We start from the raw sequence: 26,982 nt of genomic DNA, 5'->3' as shown, positions 1-26,982 counted from the left end.
AACCATTCTATGGTCACCAGTAAACCTCTTTCTCCAGCCACACTTGTCATCATCAGATAGGCTCATGAAAAAGGCAAAATGATGACAAGAACAAAGGTTACACGTGAGCCCTACATCATTAATTTCCACTTAACATGGACAGCTTGCCTAAGGTCATGTCAGAGTGCTCCATTTGCCAGTACAGAGTCCAGCATTGAGTCCCCAATATTTCACCATTAATTGGGGTGGTTAGCCAGCTACATGGTGGTAGGTTGATTACTTTGACAGTTTTCCATCAAGAAAGAGTTGGTGTTTTGTTCTTACTAGAATATTTACTCTAGATACAGATTTGCCTCCCCTACAGGCAGTGCTTCTGCTGAAACAACCATTTGTGGACTTACAGGATTCCTTATCCACTGTCATGGTACATCTCATTCCACACTGTCATTCCACATTTCATTGCCTCTGATCAAGGAATTTACCTCATAGCAAATGAAATGTCATAATGGCCCCATTATTATTAAATTCACTTGTCTTATCCTGTTCCCTAAAATTCTGAAGCAGCTAATTTGAGTGAAAGATACAATGGACTTTTAGAACTAAGTTACGAAAGTTTCTGTATGATAATACCAGAAAGTTCAAAGTTCAGAAAATGTATATTTTTTGAATCTACATCCAATACATAGTACTGTTTCTCAGATAGGATTTGCTCTGCTTCATGGATCACAGCCTTGCCGTGGCAAAAAAGCTGTGGAAACTCAATGAAACTATGAGCAATGCCATGCAGGGCCACCCAGGATGGACGGATTATAGCAGAGAGTTCTCAAAAAACATTGTTCACTGGAGGAGAGACTGGCAAACCACTCCAGATTCCTTGCTACAAGAACCCCATGAACAGTATGAAAAGGAAAAATGATATGATATTTTGGGGGGTGACAAAGATGACACTCTCCCCAAGCTCAGAAGGTGTTCAATATGCTACTGGGGAAGAGTGGAGGGCAATTACCAATAGCTCCAGAAAGAACGAAGAAGCTGGATCAAAGCAGAAATGACACTCAGTTGTGGATGTATCCAGCGTCTGGTGGTGAAAGTAAAGTCTGATGCTATAAAGAACAGTATTGCGTAGGAACCTGGAATATTAGGTCCATGAATCCAGGTAAATTGGATGTGGTCAAATAGGAGATGGCAAGAGTTAACATCAACATCTTAGGAATCAGTGAAGTAAAATGGAAGAGACTGGGCAAATTTAATTAAGATCACCATTATATTTACTACTGCGGGCAAAAAACCCTTAGAAGAAAGGGAGTAGCCCTCATAGTCAACAAAAGAGTCTGAAATGCAGTACTTGGGCAGTCAATCCCAAAGAAGAAATGTCAAAGAATGTTCAAATTATCATACAATTGCATTCATTTCACGTGTTAGCAAGGTTATGCTCAAAATCCTTCAAGCTATGTGTGAATCCATCAGCAGTATGTGAAGTGAGAACTTCCAGATATACAAGCTGGGTTTAGAAAAGCAGAGGAACCAGAGGTCAAATTGCCAACATTTGTTGGATCATAGAGAAAGCAAGGGAATTCCAGAAGAACTTCTGTTTCATTGAATAAAGCCTTTGACTGTGTGGGTCACAACAAACTGTGGAAAATTCTGAAAGAGATGGGAAACATCAGACCATTTTACATGTCTCCTAAGAAACCTGTATGCATATCAAGAAGTGGCAGTTAGGACTGGATGTGAAACAATGGACTGGTTCCTAATGGAAAAGGAGTATGTCAAAGCTGTATACTGTCACCCTGCTTATTTAATTTATATGCGGAGTACATCATGCAACATGCTGGGCTGGATGACTCACAAGCTGGAATCAAGACTGCCAGGAGAAATATCAGCAACCTCAGATATGCAGATGATACCACTCTAATGGCAGAAAGTGCAAAGATGAACTAAAGAGCCTCCTGATGAGGGTGAAAGAGGTGATAGAGGAGGCTTGAAACTCAAGATTAGTAAAACTGAGATCATGGCATCCCATCCCATCCCATCATGGACAATAGAAGGGAAAAAAGTGGAAGCAGTGACAGATTCTCTTTTCTTGGGCTCCAGAATCACTGAGAATGTTTACTGCAGCCATGAAATTAAAAGATGCTTATGGAAGGAAAGCCATGACAAACCTAGGCAACTTATTAAAAAACAAAGATATCCGTTTGCCAACAAGAGTCCATATAGTCAAAGCTATGGCTTTTCCAGTAGTTATGTACAGATGTGAGAGTTGAACCATAAAGAAGGCTGAGTGCTGAAGAACTGATGCTTTCATATTGTGGTGCTGGAGAAGATTTGAGAGTCCCTGGTACAGCAAGGAAATCAAACCAGTTAATCCTAAAGAAGATCAGTTCTGAATATTCATTGGAAGGACTGATGCTGAAACTGAAGCTCCAGTATTTTGTCCACCTGATACAAAGAGCTGACTCATTCAAATAAACTCTGATGCTGGGAAAAATTGAAGGCAATCTTTCCTTTCCTGCTGGAGAAGGGGGTGGCAGAAGATGAGATGGTTGGTTTGCATCACTGACTCAGCGGACATGAATTTGAGCAAACTCCAGGAAATAGAGGACAGAGCTGGTGTGCTGCATTCCATGGAGTCGCAAAGAATTGAATATGACGTCGCAATCGAACAACAACACAACAGCAGTTCACAACTCAGACTGAGAAATATGGTTCTAGATTTAGTAGAGTTTGTTTTTACTTGTGATTGTGTTGATTTTTTGACCATTGTAAAGGATAATGTTGTCAGCAACTTCTCAATATCACAAGGTGTTGTAAAATTAGGAGAAAAAAAAAATTATCTATGTACATAAGGGAGAGGAGCTGTAAATTCTCTTAAATCTCAAGATTAAATAATTGATATATCTTCATAATAAAGAGTATTTCTGTTGTATTATTAGTGTTTCCAAGTAGCATTTTCATCTGATATCATCAGTGTTTCAGATAACTGGATAAATGTAGCCTAATAGCTTCTACATCTCACTAACATTAAATAAAACATATGTCATTTCATAGTTTCTTTTTTTAAAGATATCTGGACAATACTTCTAAAATGTGAGCTTTGTAAGGGTTTATATTTTACATCTTTTCCAATATTCCACTGCAATGATATGGAAATCATATGGAAATTTATAGAATCCATATTATATGGAAATAATCCATATTATTATGGATTATTATATATAATCCATATCATATAAATGGTATATATAAATCCATATCATATAAATCCATATAAATCCAATCATATGGAAATGATATGGAAATTTATATGATATACAAAATGGAAAAAAAAATACTTTAACAGAAATAAAAATAGGAACACATCAGTGAAGAGATTTTAATGAATTTTGGAAGGCATCAATTAGTATGGGTTTTTCTGAAACATACATCAGAGCACTAGAATCTATAGATTAGACATATTCAAGAGAAGGCTCCATAGAAGTCTGACATCTGACAGGCCTCCAGTGCCTATTTCATACCTACTCAACCTAAAGAAGAACTTGGCAGGTGATACATTGTGCTCAACCTTTTCATTCAAACAAAAGGCCAGTTATAGGATCAAACTTTTGTGGTTATCAAAGAAATATACACCAGTTGCCTATATTAGAAATATAGGCTTTGAGTCATAACAGTTTGTGAACAAACAGAAATTTAGATAACTTACAGAAAAAAAATCAGAGCAATGGGAATATTATACAGCAACAAAAAATAATAATCCAGGGCAATATGCAATAACATCGATCCTATAGTGAAAAATAATAAAAATATCTGGACTGTGATTTATTAACTCCATTTCTGAGGCTTGGGGATATCCCTTAGGGAACAAAAACAAGATAAATGACTTGATCTAATCTTGTGACCTTCACTTTTAGATATATGTAATAATGATATTTTTACTTATACTGTTTAATTGTTAATACAAACATCTACCTAAAGAGTTTCTCCTAATATGTAACAGGAGATAATCCTCCTGCTAAGTAGAGCAAGATTAATCACTTTAGGTATATGATACTTGCAATTGCCATGAAAGAAACCTAAGCCTGGTGTGCTGCAGTCCATGGGGTCTCAAAGAGTTGGATACGACTGATCGACTGAACAACAACAGGAAGGTGATCTGACATTCAGTAGCCATTGTAGGCCTAGTAATCTCCATGGGCTCAACACAAGATTGATAATAAGCCTTGCAATTTTACTTCATTTAAAGTATTCATTTCAATTCTCTCTCAATTATTTATAGACACAAATTTCTGCAATTGTCCTCCATTCACTCAAAACAATCCTAACTTTACTATAGAATTAAATGTAATGTAAGTCTCTAGACTACACAGAGTTTTTGCTATCAAAGACATTATATTCCATTTTCTTCAGTGATTATACTATTGTATTGCTTAATGCATTTATGAAGCCACACTGAGAATATATATGTGAACTATGATAATTTCTCTCTTTAATTATTCTAATATTACATGAACACTTGATTAAAATTTATCTTTATTCTTGGTTTTGAGTTACATATCCACATATTTTAAGATGTTTACTAGAAATCCCACCTTGCTGCTTGCTGCTGCTGCTAAGTTGCTTCAGTCGTGTCCGACTCTGTGCAACCCTATAGACAGCAGCCCATCAGGCTCCCCCGTCCCTGATATTCTCCAGGCAAGAACACTGGAGTGGGTTTCCATTTCCTTCTCCAATGCATGAAAGTGAAAGGTGAAAGTGAAGTCACTCAGTCATGTCCGACTCTTCGCGACCCCATGGACTGCAGCCTACCAGGCTTCTCCGTCCATGGGATTTTCCAGGCAAGAGTACTGGAGTGGGGTGCCATTGCCTTCTCCAGAAATCCCACCTTAGTGAGTCATTAAAATTCTAGGATAGTTATAAGAGGAACAAACTTATACACAAAACTACAAATAGCAACATCAGATCTCCACAACTATATGACTATTTTAGCAAGAGGATGGATATTAATATGAGTTTTAAGCATTTCTGTTGAACATTTTTGCCAGTGAACTTATGACTTTCTTATTTCTGAGGCTGTAGATAATTGGATGTAAGAAAGGAATGATGACAGTGTAAAATAGGCAGTCTATCATACCTTGATCATTTTCTTGTAAAGATCCATGGAGCACATAACATGAAGAGAAGAGGCCCATAGTATAAAGAGACAGATAGGAGGTGGCTCCACAGGTGGAGAAGGCCTTCCTTATGCCTTGTAAAGACTTCTTTTTCAAAACTGTACAGAGAACTAGAGCATAAGAGATAAGAACAATGGAAATGGTGAATGGCTGTATTGACCCAGCAAAAATGAATACTATCGGAATGTTAATGGAAGGGTCAGTACAAGAAATCTTAAACAGTGGTATAATGTCACAGTAAAAGTGACGTACTGTGTTGGAATTGTAGAAGGTTAATCTGAGTAAAAAAAAAAAAACATTATGAAGTATGGCACGAAGGAGGCCACCAAAATATGACAAAACTAACAGCCAAATGCATAGTCTGTTGGTCATGATTATTGGATAAATTAGTGGTTTGCATATGGCCACATAACGATCATATGCCATAGTTGCCAACAGAAAACATTCCGTAGTTACACAGATTACAAAGGAAAAAAACTGTATCTTACATTCAGGAAGAGAGATCATTTTGTTCATGCAAAGAAGTTGAGCAGCATCTTGGGGGTCACTGTGGAGGATAACCAAGTATCCACAAATGCCAGGTTCCCTAGGAATAAGTACATGGAGATGTAAAGTTTAGGGTCATTGTAAATGAGAGCAATTAGACCAAGGTTTCCCACGATGGTGATGAGATATATTATCAACAACAACAGAAACAGGGGCACTTGCCACTCTGGTTGATGTGTAAGTCCTGTGACAATGAACTCTGTTAGCTCTGTTGCATCTTTTGTTTCCATATCATTAATAGATTGCATCTGAAATAAAATGCAGTAAATGGAGAAAACATTTCTCAAGAATTTTAAAAAGGAAATTTGGTTCAGTTCAGTTCAGTTCAGTTCAGTCGCTCAGTCGTGTCTGACTCTTTGCGACCCCATGAATCGCAGCACAGCAGGCCTCCTGTCCATCACCATCTCCCGGAGTTCACTCAAACTCACATCCATCGAGTTGGTGATGCCATCCAGCCATCTCATCCTCTGTCGTCCCCTTTTCCTCCTGCCCCCAATCCCTCCCAGCATCAGAGTCTTTTCTAATGAGTCAACTCTTCGCATGAGGTACCCAAGGTACTGGAGTTTCAGCTTTAGCATCATTCCTTCCAAAGAACACCCAGGGCTGATCTCTTTTAGTATGGATCGGTTGCATCTCCTTGCAGTCCAAGGGACTCTTAAGAGTCTTCTCCAACACCACAGTTCAAAAGCATCAATTCTTCGGTGCTCAGCTTTCTTCACAGTCCAACTCTCACATTTATACATGATCACTGGAAAATCCATAGCCTTGACTAGATGGACATTTGTTGGCAAAGTAATGTCTCTGCTTTTCAATATGCTATCTAGGTTGGTTATAACTTTTCTTCCAAGGAGTAAGCATCTTTTAATTTCATGGCTGCAGTCACCATCTGCAGTGATTTTGGAGCCCCCAAAAAATAAAGTCTGACACTGTTTCCATTGTTTCCCCATCTATTTGCCATGAAGTGATGGGACCAGATGCAATGATCTTCGTTTTCTGAATGTTGAGCTTTGAATAGAGCCATATACCAAGCCTGAATGCCCTTTATTTTATTTATGCTTACCAAATACTTGAAAAGTATTTACAGAAATAATTTTATTGGAATAATGTAATTATTTCAGTTCAAAATATGTACAGGTATGAATGGATATAGAATAAGAGAAAGACATTCTGAACATGATCAAATTTATGGGGGATTATTAAACGAGATGGAAGAAACGTGTTTAGGGCATGGATATAGTGTCAAAATTAAGATGTTAAAAGGGCCTGATTATAAAATAAATTGAGTACTAATGAAACTTTATTGAATTTTATTCTTTAAGGAATAGACAAACTGAAAATTTTTAAAACATGGAGAAGCATCCTCAGTTATTTTTAAAGTTAAATAACTGGTTGAATAAAGTAAACTTCAGGGGATGTAGCCTGGTGTCAGAAGTACTAATCTGGAAGTTATGACTATTGACCAGTGATTCTTACAACAGATTACACATTAGAAGTGTCTGGGAGAGGGAGTGGTACAAAATAGATTCTGAGGTATTATTATCAACGTTGATTCTTTAGGTCATGAATGTTATCTAGTCATTTTATTGTTTCCTAGGTGATGAAAATATATGCAGAAATCTTATTCCATGTGTGCTTTGACATTGGGGTGATGAGGAATTCAAACAGATAGTTCAAAGTAAATCAGAATGTAGAACCACTAGCACTTGCAGACATATTAGATGTAAAGAGGTGGTTAATAAAAGAGAGAAAATCATAAGAGTCACTTGATTACCAGGTAGAAAGTCATCAAATATTGAGATTTAAAACTCAGATGTGGTGGCAAGTATTTGCAAGGAGCATCCTCTGACCATCCAGGTGATATATACTAAGCATTATTATTCCACAGGAGCATAAGAGAAATAATGACTTGGGAATCGTTAAGGTAGCTAATAATAGAATGAGAAAGACTAGAGATCTCTTCCAGAAAATTAGAGATACCAAGGGAACATTTCATGCAAAGATGGGCTCAATAAAGGACAGAAATGGTATGGACCTAACAGAAGCAGAAGATATTAAGAAGAGGTGGTAAGAATACACAGAAGAACTGTACAAAAAAGATCTTCATGACCCGGATAATCACGATGGTGTGATCACTCACCCAGAGCCAGACATCCTGGATGAGATGGTTGGATGGCATCACCGACACAATGGACATGGGTTTGAGTGGACTCCAGGAGTTGGTGATGGACAGGGAGGCCTGGCGTGCTGCGGTTCATGGGGTCACAAAGAGTCAGACACAACTAAGCGACTGAACTGAACTGAATAGTAATTATAAGTATTCATATATTTCACAATCATTTGAACCATATTATGTAGCTAGTTATGAACATGTCAAACCAGAAATATATTAATTCACTTATTTGACAAGAAAATTTACTTTATAAATTTCTTTTGTTAATAAATATGCTAACTCTACTTAGAGTCTTTGTTGTCACAGAGAGCTGACATTCTCTAGAAATCCTGATGAATTTAATTGAGAGCATTTATTCCCCTACCAGTTTTACAGAAAAAAATTTAACCCCCAGCCTGGAATATTAATACAGGCAATGTAAATAAACAATGGTAACAGCTCCAGTTGCTAAATGTATATTTGTTTGAATGTGCTTCCTTCTATAAAATTTTAAACAATTCAACAAACAAAAAATTTCAATTTAATGCATGGGTACTTAAGTCATAAATTTGAAAGAGCACTTAGGAAACACTTTCTGCATACAGTTTTATATACATATATACATATACATGCACACACACACACATACCTACAATCTTTGTGTGTATATATATGTATACAATCAATTTCATAAATATGTATGAAATTATATTTCAATGAAATTAATTTCCAAAGAAATTGCTGTCAGAATTGGGTTAAAGGAGAGAGAGTTTACTATTTCAGTGATTTAACTTAAAAATCAATCAGAGAATATAGTTAAGTTAATGGAATATATATTTTGAGCAAAATTATCAGAAGGATTTCTTACAGAGAAAGCATTATGATTCTGTAAACTCACATTTATTTGTTTAATGTTCTAGTTCACCAAAACATATCCTATGGAATCATTATAATTACTCTAATCATATAATTATGTACCATTAAAGAGTTCAGTATAGTCGTAGATCTATTTTGCTCATCTAGATTTTACTTATAATAATAAAATAGATTATTCAGTGTTTGTTTTCCATTTTCAACTGTCTATATTGGCATTTTGTAAACCAAATCAAATTAGTATAAAATTTAACAGTATTTTAACATTAGTTTTAAAAATAGATGTTATAGAAATCATTCTGTCTATTTAGTTCTTTGGCCCATTTTTTGATTGGGTCATTTATTTTTCTGGAATTGAGGTGTAGGAGTTGCTTGTATATTTTTGAGATTAGTTGTCTGTCAGTTGCTTCATTTGCTATTATTTTCTCCCATTCTGAAGACTGTCTTTTCCCCTTGCTTATAGTTTCCTTTGTTGTGCAGAAGCTTTTAAGTTTAATTAGGTCCCATTTGTTTATTTTTGCTTTTATTTCCAATATTCTGGGAGGTGGGTCATAGAAGTTCCTGCTGTGATGTATGTTGGAGAGTGTTTTGCTTATGTTCTCCTCTAGGAGTTTTATAGTTTCTGGTCTTACGTTGAGATCTTTAATCCATTTTGAGTTTATTTTTGTGTGTGGTGTTAGAAAGTGTTCTAGTTTCATTCTTTTACAAGTGGTTGACCAGATTTCCCAGCACCACTTGTTAAAGAGATTGTCTTTAATCCATTGTATATTCTTGCCTCCTTTGTCAAAGATAAGGTGTCCATAGGTGCCTGGGTTTATCTCTGGGCTTCCTATTCTGTTCCATTGATCTATATTTCTGTCTTTGTGCCAGTACCATACTGTCTTGATGACTGTGGCTTTGTAGCAGAGCCTGAAGTCAGGTAGGTTGATTCCTCCAGTTCCATTCTTCTTTCTCAAGATAGCTTTGGCTATTCGAGGTTTTTTGTATTTCCATACAAATTGTGAAATTCTTTGTTCTAGCTCCGTGAAGAATACCGTTGGTAGCTTGATAGGGATTGCATTGAATCTATAAATTGCTTTGGGTAGTATACTCATTTTCATTATACTGATTCTTCCAATCCATGAACATGGTATATTTCTCCATCTATTAGTGTCCTCTTTGTTTTCTTTCATCAGTGTTTTATAGTTTTCTATATATAGGTCTTTAGTTTCTTTAGATAGATATATTCCTAAGTATTTTATTCTTCTCATTGCAATGGTAAATGGAATTGTTTCCTTAATTTCTCTTTCTATTTTCTCATTATTAGTGTATAGGAATGCAAGGGATTTCTGTGTGTTGATTTTATATCCTGCAACTTTACTATATTCATTGATTAGTTCTAGTAATTTTCTGGTGGAGTCTTTAGGGTTTTCTATGTAGAGGATCATGTCATCTGCAAACAGTGAGAGTTTTACTTCTTCTTTTCCAATTTGGATTCCTTTTATTTCTTTTTCTGCTCTGATTGCTGTGGCCAAGTAGTGGGGTTTTTTATTAACTCACACTGCTATAATCAAATATCATAGATTTTTAGCCTTATAACACAGACATTTATTTTTTACATTCTGAGGTTTGGAAGTCTGAGTCCAAGGGTCCAACAAACACTGTACTGGTGAGAACTTGCTTTCTGGCTGGCAAACAGCTGCCTTCTCATATGGCCTTTCCTAGCTGAGTACACCTGAAGAGAAACCTAGCTCTCTTGTCTCTCTCTCTTCGTGTAAGGGGACTAATCCCATCATGAAAAGCCTTATCTTTATGACCTTAATTAGTCAGTTCAGTCACTCAGTCGTGTCTGACTCTTTACAACCCATGAATCGCAGCACACCAGGCTTCCCTGTCCAGCACCAAATCCCAGAGCTTGCTCAAACTCATGTCCATCAAGTCAGTGATGCCATCAAACCATGTCATCCTCTGTCATCCGCTTCTCCTGCCTTCAATCTTTCCCAGCATCAGGGTCTTTTCCAAGAAGTCAGTTCTTCGCATCAGGTGGCCAAACTATTGGAGTTTCAGCTTCAGCATCAGTCCTACCAAAGAATATTCAAGACTGATTTCCTTTAGGATTGACAGGTTGGATCTCTTTGCAGTCCAAGGGACTCTCAAGAGTCTTCTCCAACACCACAGTTCAAAAGCATCTATTCTTCAGCGCTCAGCCTTCTTCACAGTCCAACTCTCACATCCATACATGACTATTGGAAAAACCATAGCCTTGACTAGATGGACCTTTGTTGGTAAAGTTATGTCTCTGCTTTTTAATATGCTGTCTAGGTTTGTCATAGCTTTTCTTCCAGGGAGCAAGCGTCTTTTAATTTCATGGCTGCAGTCACCATCTGCAGTGATTTTGGAGCCCCCCAAAATAAAGTCTCTCACTGTTTCTGTTATTTCCCCATCTATTTGCCATGAATTTATGGGACCAGATGCCATGATCTTAGTTTCCTGAATGTTGAATTTTAAGCCAACTTTTTCACTCTCCTCTTTCACTTTCATCAAGTGGCTCTTTAGTTCTTTGATCTCTGCCATAAGGGTGGTATCATCTGCATATCCGAGGATATTGATATTTCTCCTGACAATCTTGATTCCAGTATGTGCTTCATCCAGTCTGGCATTCTGCATGATGTACTCTGCATATAAGTTAAATAAGCAGGGTGACAACATACAGCCTTGATGTACTCCTTTCCCAATTTGGAACCAGTCTGTTGTTCCATGTCCAGTTCTAACTGTTGCTTCTTGACCTGCATGCAGCTTTCTCAGGAGGCAAGTAAGGTGGTCTGGTATTCCCATCTCTTTCAGAATTTTCCACAGTTTGTTGTGATCCATATACAGTCAAAGGCTTCAGCATAGTCAATGAAGCAGAAGTAGATGTTTTTTTCTGGAATTCTCTTGCTTTTCCTATGATCCAACAGATGTTGGTAATTTGATCTCTTATTCTTATGCTTTTTCTAAATCCACTTGAACATCTGGAAGTTCATGGTTCATGTACTATTCAAGCCCAGCTTGGAGAATTTTGAGCATTACTTTCCTAGCGTGTGAGATGAGTGTAGTTGTATGATAGTTTGAACATTTTTTGGCATTGCCCCTCTTTGGGATTGGAATGAAATGTGACATTTTCCAGTCCTGTGGCCAATGCTGAGTTTTCCAAATTTGTGGGCATATTGAGTGCAGCACTTTCACAGCATCATCATTTAGGATTTGAAGTAGCTTAACGAATTCCATTGCCTCCACTAGCTTTATTCATAGTGATGTTTCCTAAAGCCCACTTGATTTCACATTCCAGGATGTTTGCTCTAAATGACTTATCAGACCATCGTGGTTATCTGGGTCATGAAGATCTTTTTTGTATAGTTCTTCTGTGTATTCTTGCCACCTCTTCTTAATATCTTTTGCTTCTGTTAGGTCCATACCATTTCTGTCTTTTATTGAGCCCATCTTTGCATGAAATGTTCCCTCAGTATCTCTAATTTTCTTGAAGAGATCTCTGGTCTTTCCCATTCTGTTGTTTTCCTCTATTTTTTTGCATTGATCACTGAGGAGGCTTTCTTATCTCTCCTTGCTATTCTTTGGAACTCTACAATTAAATGCGTATATCTTTCCTTTTCTCCTTTGCCTTTAACTTCTCTTCTTTTCTCAGCTATTTGTAAGGCCTCTTCCGACAACCATTTTGCCTTTTTGCGTTTCATTTTCCTTGGGAATGATCTTGATCACTGCTTCCTGTACAATGTCATGGACCTTTGTCCATATTTTTTCAGGCACTCTGTCTATCAAATCTAATCCCTGAAATCTGTTTCTCATTCTACTGTATAATCATAAGGGATTTCATTTAGGTCATACCTGATTGGTTTAGTGGTTTTCCCTATTTTCTTCAATTTAAGCCTGAATTTTGAAACAAGGAGTTCATGATCTTATGATTTCATCTAAGACTAATTACCTGCCAAAGAGTCTACTCTAATACCACCATATTAAGGGGTTGGTGCTTCAACATATGAATTTGGGGGAAAACTGACATTCAGTCCCTACAGTAGTTTGCACTTGTGTGCTCATTTTGTCTGACTCTTTGTGACCCTGTGGACTGTTCCACCTGGCTCCTCTGTTCATGGAATCTTCCAGGTAGGAATACTGGAGGGGGTTGCCATTTCCTCCTCTAGGGGATCTCCCTGGCCCAGGGATCAAACCCGCATGTCTTGTGCCTCCTGCATTGGCAGGCAGATTCCTTACCACTGTGCCATTTGGCAGATTTCCAAGATTGAGACCATTTACTTCCTATTCTGCCAGTTATTTATTCCCTATGCCCATTTCAAAATAGGTCCTCAATCTAAACTATTAGCTTTCTGACACAGTGAAGCTTTTCAGACTACACAATAACAAGTATAACTAGAAGGGGCCTTAGAAAGCATTATGGACAGTGAGAGGCAACATTCCTTTTTGGTCCTCATAGAAGCAGGCTGAGTTAAGAGAATCCTTCAGTGGTGAAGGTCAGGTCAAAATCCTTGAATCCTTTCTCATGTTTTCTTCATTGCTTTCCCATTGTGTTTATTCTTCTGTGTCCAATGAGAGTTGAATACACAAGAAGTGAGCTCACCATGTCCTAAATAAAGTAGAATAGAAGACCTTTTGATGGTCAGCAGCGTTCCTGGGATCTACCTCTGTTCACGCAAACACAACATGCTTACTATGTGGAGTTACATGTAATATGAGTCTCCAAACTATATGGTTGATTATGATCAAAGGCCTCATATTTGAGTTCTTTTCAGAGTTAAAGCACAATTTTAGTGCTTAATATATGTTTAGTAAATACAGTTATAAAACCACAATGAAGAATATGCAAGCATGTAAAATATTTTCATTTCTGTTTATTTTAGTATGATATGAATATTTGATTAAAATTTCCTGTGTGTTTAAATAATATATACAAATATTTAAAATAACTTATTAGGTACTAAAATCTTAAGTCATTAAAATAATAGAACAGTTATGAATGCAAAAAACTTTGAACATTAAACACAATTAAACATTTAATTTACATAATTTTATATTGTTTTTATATAAGAGAACACATATTAGTATTAAATCTAAATGTTTCTTTTTAATATTTTTAGCAGTGAATATATGACTTTTTTATTTCTCAGGCTGTAGATAATGGGATTTAGGAAAGGAATTATGACAGTGTAAAACAGAGAGTCCATCATATCCTGATCATCTGCTTGTGTGGATCCAGGGCGCACATACATAAAAAGAAGAGGACCATAGTATAAAGAGACAGATAGAAGGTGGGCCCCACAGGTGGAGAAGGCCTTCCTTATGCCTTGTGCAGACTTCTTTTTTAAAATTGTGAAGAGAACTAGTGTATAAGAGATAAGAACAATAAGAATGGTGAACACCTGTATTGAACCAGAGAAAATAAATATCATCAGAACGTTAATAGAAGGGTCAGTGCAAGAAATTTTAAACAAGGGCATGATGTCACAATAAAAGTGATGTATTATGTTGTCATTACAAAAGGTTAATCTGAATAAAAAGCCCGTATGAATTAAGGCATGAAAAAGGCCACCAACAAATGATGAAACTAACATTCCCATGCATTGTCTATGAGTCATAATCGCTGGATAAAGTAGTGGGTTGCATATGGCTAGATAACGATCATACGACATCATCGCCAGCAGAAAACATTCCGTAGTCGCACTGACTACAAACAAAAAAAATTGCACCATGCATTCAGAGAGAGATATCCTCTTATTCTGGTTGATAATGTTGACCAGCATCTTGGGAGTCACTGTGGAGGATAACCAAATATCCACTAAGGCCAAATTCCCTAGGAATAAGTACATGGGAATTTGAAGATGAGGGTCATTCCAGATGAGAACAATCAGACCAAGGTTTCCCGTGATAGTGATGAGGTATATTATCAAGAACAGCAGGAACAGGGGGACTTGCCATACTGGTTCATACGTAAGTCCTGTGAGAACAAACTCTGTCAGCTCTGTTGCATTTTTTGTTTCCATATCCTTTATAGATGGCCTCTGAAATTCAGTGCAGTAGATGGAAAAAGGACAGTCACCAGTCATTAAAAAGAAAATTTCAGGAAGACAATACAAATACAAACATACACTTTATTTTATTTACTCTTATTGAAATACATGAAAAGTATTTGGTGGAAATTATTGTGCTGGAAAAAAACAACTATCACGTTGGCCAAAAACTTTGCTCAATTGTTCTGTGTGGTCTTATGGAAAAACCCAAACAAACTTTTTGACCAACCACCTATTGTATCTCAAAATGTATATGGGAGTGAGCAGATGTAGAATAGAGGAAAGACATTCTGAACATGAGGCAAATTTATGGGAAAACTGCTAAGGTAGAGAAATTCTGTGTTTTAGTCATGGATGCAGCATCAGAAGTAAAAATGTTACAAGGGCCTGGTTTAACAACTGAATTCAATGCCATGCACATCATAAATGGCATCTAATAATATGCATTTTATAAATGCTCCCCAAGTGATTTAAATGTATCTGAAGTTTTTTGTTCATATGTGATATGACATTGGGAGTTTTGAGAAGGCAAAGAAACAGATCAAAATAAATCACAGTATAGAGTTACTGGGACTTCGTGACACATGATATACAAAGAGTGGGCTAGTGAAAGTTGCTCAGTCATCTGACTCTTTGCCACCCTATGGACTATACAGTCCATGGAATTCTCCAGGCCAGAATACTGGAGTGGGTAGCCTTTCCCTTCTCCAGGGGCATCTTCCTGATCCAGGAATAGAACCAGGGTCTCCTGCATTGCAGCAGATTCTTTACAAGCTGAACTACAAGGGAAGCCCAAGAATACTGGAGTGGGTAGCCTATCCCTTCTCCAGCGGATCTTCCTGACCCAAGAATCAAACCAGGGTCTCCTGCATTGCAGGCAGATTCTTTACCAACTGAGCTATCAGGAAAGCTGGAAGAGTGGGTTAGGAAAGATGAAAGTCACTTGGTATTTTACTAGGTGATAATGGAAAATTAAGGAAACTTCAGATGCAGAGGCCAGTTTTTGCAAGAAACTTCTGAATATCAAAGTGACATAAATTTAGCGATAATAATCTATACGAGCTTAAAAGAAATAATGACTTACGAGACATTGAGGTGGCAGAAAGTATAGTATGTATGGCCTATCCAGAAGACAGTGGACAGTGTGGATAAGGTAAAAGAAAATACATATGGAGCTGTTATATTAAATTAAAATAGATACCCATCATGTATTAGTTAATAATATTGTATTCTCTTTTCTTCCATATGATTGACTCTTGGTGTTAGACAAAAATAAGCATTCACTCTAGAAGTCAAAATTCTAAAAACTGACCTTCTTTTCCCCCTGAACCTAGAGTGAGGGGACCAGATCTAACATTAGCCACTCAAACTCATCTACACTGAATTTGGATATGAAGAGGGGAGAAAGAGGTCAAATGTTGAGAAAAGAGATTTTCCAAGTCAACGAAATTGCAATATCATGACGCCAAAATGCATCCTGCACCCACAACAATGGCATTTTCATTGTGAGCTTCAAATTCAGCATTCAAATTCAAATTCAAATGCAGCAGCAATGGCAACAGGTCTCACTGAGGTAGAGCTGCAATATGATTTTGGTGGTTAACTGTTCAACTTCTTTTTTTGTGTGTTCCTGCCCATTTGTCCAGTGGATTTATGTAACTTTCCTAGCACTTACTTGTTAGAGCCAATTTCCATTGAATTAACTCATTTCATGTTGCAACCAGGAACATTGGCTCACACAAGGAGGGAAAAGAAAAGACCAGAAAAGGCTACTGAACAGTGACTAGAGAAGCAGGAGGGAATTAGAAAGGTAGTTTTATGAGCCTAAAGAGTGGAAAGCACAAAAAAGACAAAGGAAAGTACAATTTATTTGGTAAGAAAAAGAGTGAACTGAAATCACTGAATAGGGTTTAAGAGATTTGTAATGGCTTTAGTGAGATGAGTTTTCATTTGTGACAAAACAAATGTCAGATAATAATAAGTAATGAATGGGAAGCAAGTGGCACAGCAGTGAGGAGAATGAAGGAGACTATCTGAGATGTGGAGACAGATGCAAATTATTTTTTGCCTTGAGAAACAATGTCATTAAATTTTCAAAAGAAAGAGAGGCAGGCATTGAGAAGAAAGAGGATAAAGGAATAGAATGGGAAATTTGGAGGGGGAGATGAAAAGGAAACAAGAAGCAAAAGAGGAGAAGGGATATAGATAGATAAGTGTAGGACAGACAAAGCATTGAAGAGGGAATGAGGAAGTATCAGAGAAAAGCTTAGATGAAATAAGGAAAGGCTAGAGGTATGGCTTAAATATTTGTCTTAAATTTGATTTTTGTTAAAAGCTGTCAGTACTATAAATCCTTTTTCTTTTATTCAAAACTCTGTTTATTTCTTATGGAACAGAGACTTTCATTTTAATTTTACTTTACAAATTTGTATTGCTGTTAAATATTCTACCACTGCACAGTATCTTTGTTATTATTATGACTACAGCTGACTTTGCCTAGAAATCCTGCTGGGTTTACCTGACAGATTCTGTTTTTCTACCAGCTTGATAGCAGAAAAAATTGAGCCAAGTACTGAAACTTAACACAGGCAACATAAATAACCAATCCAAAAATTTGAATTTGTTCAATGTATATTCGGAATGGGTTTTGTTCCATGCAGTCCTCAATAACTAATGAGAATCAAATTTTCAATTCAATGTGTGGGTAATTATTAAGTCATAAGGCAGAAAAGAGCGCTGGGAAATATTTTCTGAATTTTTCCAGATATATTTTTTTTCAATGAAATTATTGTCAGAAGTTGGTGAAAGGATAGAGAGGTTATGGTTTAAGCAAATCAACTTAAAATTTAATTTGTTAATGTGGTTAATTAAATGAATATTTATTGGAAGGACTGATGCTGAAGCTGAAACTCCAATACTTTGGCCACCTGACGTGAAGAGCCAACTCATTGGAAAAGACCATGATGCTGGGAAAGATTGAAGGCAAAAAGACAAAGGGGTGGCAAAAGATGAAATGGTTAAATGAACTTGAATTTGGGCAAACTCCAGGAGATAGTGGAAGACAGGGGAGCCTGGAGTGCTGCAGTCATGGCATCGCAAAGAGTTGGATACAACTTAGTGACTGAACAACAACAGCAACAAAATGAAATGAGTGTTTTGAATACAATTATTAGAAAGATTTCTTATACAGGAAACATTATGACTTAAATCCCCAAGCTCACTTTTAATTTTGTTGACGTTCTGCTTCACCAAAACTTATCCTACAGAGTCATTGTAATTATTCTAAGTAATTATATATCATTAAGGAATACAGTGTAGTCTTAGAGCTATTTTGCTCATCCAGATTTTACTCACAATAATAAAAGTTATAGATTATTCACTGTTCATTTTTCATTTTCAGTTGGCTCTACATTGACTTGAATTGGCTTATAAATGAAATCAAAATTGTTATAAATTTAATAATATTTTAACTTTTTATAAAAAATAATGAGTATTATAGAAATCATTCACTCTTACCATTATCTCTTAAGAAACTGTGGAGATCCTTTCAGTTTTTTACTTTCTGAAGTAGAAAATAGAACAAGAACACTGCAGTGACTCTACATAGGCAGCATCATTTTGCACACTGATTCATTTTGGAATCCTCATTTTCCAAGCTCAGGAAAATGTTGTTTATATGAATTTGTTTTGAACCACATCAACCAATTACATAACTGTGCACTTTTGCCAGAGGAGGAAGTGAAAAACCCCAATTCCCCTGATAACACCCAATGACTGATTCTCTTTACAACAGTCCTAAGCTTTTCCACTGGGTGTTACGGACATGGACATTTATGAGGAATCCAGGCAATACCTCAGGGCATTACAGACTCTGAAATAAAAATCAAATCAGTGTTGACAGTTCTAGATTTTTTTTTAAAACTGGAATTGCACTACTTACATCACAGATGACATTTTTAACATGTTTATACAAACTCCAGTTTATCTATGAATTTTGATACTCTGTGTGCTTTGGTCAGTATGGTCTGATTTAACTAATCACATTTGGTTTTCAGAAGCCAAAGTTTGAAATCTCCTTTATGAGCCAACCCCAAGTAAGTTGTCCTCCTCATGAAGACTGTAGCTCATATTCCATGCCAATTTCTAACTTTCCACTTTACAATGAAATTTGATGAGAAATCTTCCTAGGCATAGGTCAGGGAGAGGCGCAAAAGAAAAACAAAAAGAAAGAATGTATGGGAAGTAGCCTAGATCAGTGCTCCTCAGATTTCAGGTCCTGTGAATCTCCTGGTGAGTTTCTTAAAATGCACATTCTGTTTCAATAGGTTAGAACTGGGTCCTGAGTGTCTTCATTTCTAACACGGTTATACCTCTGAACATTTTCACTCCTCAAGGTCTTCCTTCATTTGCAGGTCTAGCTTTTCAGGGAGCTGGACCATTATAGAAAGAAAAAAAAAATTGCAAATGGAGTTGGCATTCATAGAGAGCAAAGAGGAGCTTTTTTGGGAGGCCAGCACAGGTAGGATCACAGAAGATCTGGAGTCTGGGTTGGGAACTTCATTCTTTATCTCAATTGAAAGGGAAAATATTGAGGGATTTTGAACATGAGGGTTACATGTTCAGATTTGCCTTTAATTATTAACAGAGAAGTTGCCATTGAACATTTATTTATAAATATAGTGACATTATTTATGTCAAAGTAGTATAATATGAAAATGATAATATTTAGTTTTGATATCTGAAAAATAGAAAAATGCTTAACCTCCACTAGGGACCAACTTAGTAGCTAGGAAAAAAAACAAAACAAAGGGCATAGACTTTGGTAGACTCATTAATCAGTTATCCTGTGTTCTTAGAAGTATGCTAGTGAAAGCAGAAAAAGGCATGAAAAAAAAACACCATAGACCAAATAGAAGTCAGGATGCAAACTCAGCGAAGGACGGAGTAAGCAGTATAATGTGCATCAGTAGCTTCAGCATAACTCAAACGCAACAATTTACTGCCCACTTCATTTGTGTACATGTTCAGTCACACAGTCATATCTGACTCTTTGCGACCCCATGAACTGTAGTCCACCAGGCTCCCCTGCCCATGGGATTTTCCAGGCAAGAAGACTGGAGTGGGTTCCCATTTACTTCTCCATAAATTCCAGTACTTTTGCCTGGAAAATCCCATGGACGGAGGAGCCTGGTAGGCTGCAATCCATGAGGTCGCTAAGAGTCGGACATGACTGAGCGACTTCACTTTGACTTTCAATTTCATGCATTGGTGAAGGAAATGGCAACCCACTCCAGTTTCTTGCCTGGAGAATCCCCGGGACAGGGGAGCCTGGTGGGCTGCCGTCTATGGGGTTGCACAGAGTCGGACACGACTGAAGCGACTTAGCAGCAGCAGCAGCAGCAGCAGCAGCAGCAGCAGCAAGTTTTGTAAAATTACCTTTTAACTCATTTTGTTGCCTATGAATGAGTACAAAGGTCTGCATTGCTGCTTTTAGTATGAATAGTCTTTTCAATTTTAGTTATGTGAAGGATAAGTTGTTGTATCTGGCACCTCCTACCAAAGGAAAAAAAAAAAAAAAAAAGGCACAACACCTAGTGGGACCCTGTGGATTTTAGAAACAACACCATTGTCATTTGGGTGTGTTATTCCAGCCCATTCCAGCCAAAGCTGCTAGCTTTGGGTGTGGCTCAGAACAGGAGAAAGTTTACAAAAGGTCCAGGCTACTGTGCAAACTGCTCAGCCAAATGAACCACATGATCTCACAGAAATTATGGTGCTTGGAGTGGCAGTGGCAGACAAGGATGCAGTTGGGAGTCTTTCGCAGGCCTCTTGGGCATCCCTGGTAGCTCAGAAGGTAAAGAATCTGCCTTCAGTGGAGGAGAACCAGGTTCGATCCCAGGGTGAGGAAGATCCCCTGGAGAAGGGAATGGCTTCCCACTGCAGTATTCTTGCCTGGAGAATTCCATGGACAGAGGAACCTGGCAGTCTACAGTTCACAGGATTGCAAAAAATTGGACATGACTGAGTGACTAGCACACACATAGGTAGAAAGTAGAGCAGACCCTTGGTTCTGGAGCAAAGGCCTGCATCCACGGCAAATAACTACTCTCCTTGTGACATATAGCTGTTGGCCTGTGTCTAAGCATTTTTAGAGGCTGAATGCTTAAACATTTAAAATGCTGTTTCATCGCAGCACTGTTTATAATAACCAGGATATGGAAGCAACCTAGATGTCCATCAGCAGATGAATGGATAAGAAAGCTGTGGTACATATACACAATGGAGTATTACTCAGCCATTAAAAAGAATACATTTGAATCAGTTCTAATGAGGTGGATGAAACTGGAGCCTATTATACAGAGTGAAGTAAGCCAGAAAGAAAAACACCAATACAGTATACTAACACATATATATGGAATTTAGAAAGATGGTAACAATAACCGTGTATGCAAGATAACAAAAGAGACACAGATGTATAGAACAGTCTTTTGGGCTCTGTGGGAGAGGGAGAGGGTGGGATGATTTGGGAGAATGGCATTGAAACATGTATAATATCATATATGAAATGAATCACCAGTCCAGGTTTGATGCAGGATATAGGATGCTTGGGGCTGGTGCACTGGGATGACCCAGAGGGATGGTACGGGGAGGGAGGGGAGAGGAGGGTTCAGGATGGGGAACACGTGTACACCCGTGGCAGATTCATGTTGATGTATGGCAAAACCAATATAATATTGTAAAGTAATTAACCTCCAATTAAAATAAATAAATTTACATTAAAAAATTAAAAAAAAAATAAAATGCTGTTTAAAATGTCAGTTTTCCATGAGACCAGAGCAGCTTTTCATAAACTTGATGTTATATGACCCACCAAGCCATAAAATTGGCAGTACACTGCCATAACTTTGTCAAATGGAAGAGTAATGTACCCACTCTGGCCTGAGCAAGCCCTGAGGACACCAGTATGTTTCTTGAAGAAACATGATCCCCATACCTGCTTCAGTGACTTCTCTAGCCCAGCCTGCACTATGGTCTTGTGGGTTGGTCTCTATAATGCATGGAAAGAGGAAGAGATTACCTGGAGCTGATTTAACAATGATTCTGTACCACATGAAGACACCATCTGAGAGTGGACAACTACCGCACTACTGACACTGTCCTTGACATCCCTGTAGGATAGTAGTGATGGAATATCCTCCCAGTGGCAAAACTTGGAGCAGTCTACCATCTTGGTTTCCTGGAAGGAGAAATGGCCAGATTTATCATGATCTGGGCTTCCCAGGTGGTGCTAGCGGTAAAGAACCCACCTGCCGATGCAGGAGACATAAGAGACACAGGTTCAGTTCCTGGTTCAGGAAGATTCCCCAGGAAAGGAAATGGCAACCGATTCCAGTATTCTTGCCTAGAGAATCCCATGGGCAGAGGAGCCTATAGGGCTACAGTTCATAGGGTCTCACAGAGTGAGACATGACTGAAGCAACCTAGAACGCACACACGATGATATATAATATATTAGTTTCAATCCCTGGGTTGGGAAGATCCCTTGGAGAAGGGAACGGCTACCCACTCCAGTATTCTGGCCTGGAGAATTCCGTGGATTATATAGTCCATGGGGTCGCAAAGAGTTGGACACGACTGAGCGGCTTTCACTTTCACATATTAGTTTCAGGTATACAACATAGTGACTCAAAATTCTTATAGATTATGCTCCATTTAAAGTGATTATAAAACGTTGGTTATATTGCCTGTGCTATACAATAGATCATTATAGTGCACTTATTTTATGCATTTTAGTTTGTACCTCTTAAGTTCCCAACACTGTCTTTCCCTTCCTTTTTTCCCTATCCCCACTGGTAAACACTAATTTGTTCTCTGTATCTGTAAGTCTGTTTATGTTTTGTTATATTTATTCCTTTGTTTTATTTTTAGATTCCACATACACGTGATAACATATGTTATTTTTCTTTCTCTAGCTGATTTATTTCACTGTCATTGCAAATGAAAAAAATTAATTATTTTTCTTGGCTAAGTAGTGTTCCATTGTATGTATGTACATTTATTTATGTGCATGTGTTAGTCGCTCAGTCATGTCCACCTCTTTGCGACCCCATAGACTGTAGCCTACCAGGCTTCTCTGTCCATGGGATTCTCCAGGCAAGAGTATTGGAGTGGGCTGCCATTTCCTTCTCCAGGGAATCTTCCCAATCCAGGGATTGAACCTAGGTCTCTTGCATTGAAGGCAGTATATACACATATATATACACACACACACATACTTAATCTTCTTTATCTATTCTATCTGTTGATGGACTCAGACTGCTTTTGTATCTTTGTTATTGTAAATAATGCTGCTGTGACTATATTGGGGTGCATGTTTCTTTTCAAATTAGCATTTTCATTTTCCTCAGATATATACCTGGAAGTGGATTTGCTGGTTCATATAGTAGTCTACTTTTAGTTTTTTGAGAAAGCTGCATACTGTTTTCCACAGTCACTTTACCAAATTACACTCCCATCAGCAGTGTAAAAGGGTTCCCTTTTCTTCACGTTCTCACCAGCATTTGGTTTTTGCTATCTCATTGATGACAGTCAGTCTAAGAGGTATGGGGTGATATTTCATTATGCTTTTGATTTGCGTTTCTCTGATGATTAGCGATGTTGAGCATCTTTTCATTTGCCTGTTGGCCATTTGTATGCCTTCTTTGGAAAAATGTCTATTCATGTCCTCTGTATATTTTTTTAATCATGCTATTTGATTGTTACATGTTGAGTTTATGACCTGTTTGTATATTTCATATATTAACCATTTATTTTTCATATTGTTTGCAAATATTTTCTACTATTCGTTAGTTTGCCTTTTTATTTTGTTAATGTTTTCCTTTGTTTTTTAAAGGCATTTAAGTTTAATTAAACCCTATTTGTTTATTTTTGCTTTTGTTTCCTTTGCCTTTGGAGACAAAATATATTACTATGATTTAGGACCAAGAGTGTTCTGTCTATATTTTCTTCTAGAAATTTTATGCTTTCTAATTTTCCACTTAGATGTTTATTTTCCATTTTGAGTTTATTTTTGTATATGATGTGCAGAAATATTCTAATTTCACTCTTTTGTATGTAGCTATCAGTTTTGTGAGCAAAACTTATTGAAAAGACTGTCTTTTTCTCACTTTATGTTCTTGCCTCCTTTGTGGTAGATTACTTGACCATAACTACATGGCTTATTGTTGGGCTTTCTATTCTATTCAGTTGCTTTATGTGTCTGTTTTGTGCCAGTACCATACTATTTTGATTACTATAGCTTTGTAATATAGAATGAAGTCAGGGAGTTTGATACCTCCAGGTTGTTCTTCTTTCTTAAGATTGTTTTGGTTAGTAAAGGTCTTTTGTTTTTCCATACAAATTTTTACATTATTTGCTCCAGTTCTATGAAAAATGTCATTAGCATTTTGATCAAGAGTGCCTTGAATATATAGATTGACTTGGATAGTATGGTCAGTTTACCAATATTAATTCTTAGTCTGCTGCTTGGCAGGACCTGGGCCTGGGCCTGGGCCAGGGTGTCCTAGGGCTGATGTCTGCTCACTGATGAGTAGAGCTAGGGCCTGGGGTCTCTGGCTGCAGGAGCCTGGGGTTCTGAGGTTCAGTGTCTACATGCTGATATGGGGCCATGTCCTAAGCCCTCTGGTGAACAGGCCTCTATGACATTTTGTGGGGTGAGGGGAGATGTGGGGAGCTGTATTTAGGAATAGAGTCTCTATATCCCACAGTCCTCTGGATCATCCAGAAGTCAGCCCCAGTGGCCTTCGAAGATGAATGTTCTGGGAGCTCATCTTTCTGGTGCAGAACCCCCAAGGAGAGGAGCCTGATGTGGGGCTTGCCCCTCACTCCTTTCAGAGAACCTTTGCAATTGTAATTATTCTCCCAGTAGTGGATCACTCACAATGGGTGTATGTCTTAACTTTACTGCAACTTGACTTACTTCCTACCTATCTCATTGTGGTTCCTTCTTTATATCTTCAGTTTTGGAAGATCTATTCTGATTGATTCTGGTCTTTCTCATCAATAGTTGTTCTGTAAATAATTGTAATGTTGGTGTGCCTTTGAGAGGAGGTAAGCTCATAGTCTTCCTACTCTGCCAACTTGGCCCAGGGGTGCTATTGTATTCATTTAAAGTTTAAGTACAGTTTAAGGAATTGTGTATGGACACCAAGTTGACAATGAGTAGGCTTGTAATGATTCATTTTATGGATTAAGCTGACCTGATCTAGGGAAGCCCAAATATTTGGTTAAACATTATTTTTGTTTGTGTCTTTTGACAGTTGGTGTTTTGGAAAAGTGTTAAATTAGTGAGCTGAATAAAGTTGATGGCCAACCATTTGTGAGTTGGAATCTATACCTTCAACACTTGTATTCTTAAGCCTTGAAACTACCATCAGCATTTTTGGGTCTCTATTTTGCAGAAAGCAGATGATGAAACTTCTTAGAATCAATAAACATGTGAGCCAATATCTTACAACAAATGTCTTTAGTTACAGATATTGATATATGTTTAGATGTAGATATAGATAGATTTAGATCTACATTGATCTAGATTGATCTATCTATCTATATAGTATGTGTATATATATATATATATTATGTACAGTGTGTGTGTGTATATATATATATATAATACTCATTGTACATTGTAGTATTAAAAAATAAAGGGAAATATCATCTTGCAATTGTTAACTGTTACCCTCAAATAAGACTGACTTAGAAGATACTATCTCAAATAAGATGAAGCCTTAAAAGTTGATCCATTCTGACAACTCATTTTTCGAATTAACAAATGTATCTCCCATTAACCTTACTGACATGATGCAATTGGATTTTGATTGGATAGCAACACTGTCAGTTATGTTTTCAAAGAAAAGTTTATAAAAACGTCCACAGTATTTCATCCTTTGGAAAAGATGCCCCGTTAAAATCTGGATCCAGCTGCCCAACAAGGGAAGGAAAGTATAAAACCTAGAGTGGAAATCTTCAGAATATTTACATCATGCTGTTTAAGTAGAGAACAGAAGTACAGAAACTCCATTTTGATTTGCCTTTAATATCTTGATTTTAAAATGTTTACTTCACTGATTATGTAAAAGAGCAGTCATCTCATAGGGTCCCAAACCAAAAGCAATAGCATTTGAAACAGACATTCTCCTGACAAAACCCATTAATCTATGTTTCCACAAGCCCTCCAGGTGATTATGAGGCCACTATAGTTTGAGAGCCACTATATTAGAGAGAAACAACAACAACAAAAGTCTGGTGTTCATACTTACCTAATGTATACTAATAAAATTCTGTCCTAAGTAGTTCACAACTCAGAATGAAAAATACTATCCTAGATTTGATGGTGTTTGTTTTTACCTAATGTTTGTGTTGATTCTTTGAACATGGTTGTAGGATAATGTTGTCAGCAACTTGTCAGCAGCACAAGGTATTATAAAATGATGAGAAAAACATTTTAATCCTTATGTATAAAGAAAGAGGAACTATAAATTCTTTTAAATCTCCAGGTTTAGAAAATATGTATACCTTGATAATAAATAGTATTTCTATTATGTTATCAGTGTTTATTAAGGTGGTTTCATCCAATATCAGAAGTGTTCCAGAGAGTGAATTAACTGAACAAAATTGTGATATTATATTTTTGTATAAAGACCATGAAGTAATGTACATACATCATAGTTTCTTTTTAAATAAATCTGCAAAATGTCTTCTAAAATGTGGGCTTTGTAGTGTTTTTTTTTTTACATCTTTCCCAAATGCAGCTGAAATGGCATATATAATATACAAAAATGAAAAAAAAAATCTGTAACCCAAGTGCAAGTAGGAGAACATCAATGAAGAGGGTATTTGAGTGAATTTTTAAAAAGCATTAAGTTGGATTTTCTGAAGACATATCAAAGCAACAGAATCTCTAGTTTAGACATGTTTGAGAGAAGGTTAGACAGGAAGCCTGAGTTTCTGACAGACCCCCCCATTGCCTACTTCATACCCACCAAGCTTAAGAAGGACAACACAGGTAATACACGGGCTGGTAGACTCATACTTTGATGTCAACCTTTTCATTCAAACAAAAGGCCGACTAGGAAAACAAGCCTTTATCATTTCAAAGAAATACGTATCAGTTGCTTGTATTGGCATCATAGCCTTTTAGTCATAACAGTGT

At 37.2% G+C, this 26,982-nt stretch overlaps 1 protein-coding gene and 1 pseudogene across 1 annotated transcript; both read right to left on the bottom strand.

Annotated features, from left to right (window-relative positions):
• OR5H34P (olfactory receptor family 5 subfamily H member 34, pseudogene) lies at positions 5,025-5,923 on the bottom strand (annotated as a pseudogene).
• Positions 13,815-14,744, bottom strand: OR5H32 (olfactory receptor family 5 subfamily H member 32). The gene has a single exon (XM_002684675.1). It carries the CDS (start codon positions 14,742-14,744, stop codon positions 13,815-13,817), a length of 930 nt encoding a protein of 309 aa, XP_002684721.1.
• Between the last annotated feature and the right edge of the window lie 12,238 nt (positions 14,745-26,982).

The sequence above is a fragment of the Bos taurus genome, chromosome 1, assembly GCF_002263795.3.
Source record: "Bos taurus isolate L1 Dominette 01449 registration number 42190680 breed Hereford chromosome 1, ARS-UCD2.0, whole genome shotgun sequence".
NCBI classification, from domain to species: Eukaryota; Metazoa; Chordata; class Mammalia; order Artiodactyla; family Bovidae; genus Bos; species Bos taurus.
The sequence above is the reverse complement of the archived record's forward strand: the minus strand, read 5'-3'. Positions and strand labels throughout refer to the sequence as shown.

Coding starts and splice junctions, on each gene's coding strand:
- OR5H32 (XM_002684675.1), bottom strand. CDS start 14,744: ATGGAAACAAAAAATGCAACAGAGCTGACAGAGTTTGTTCTCACAGGA.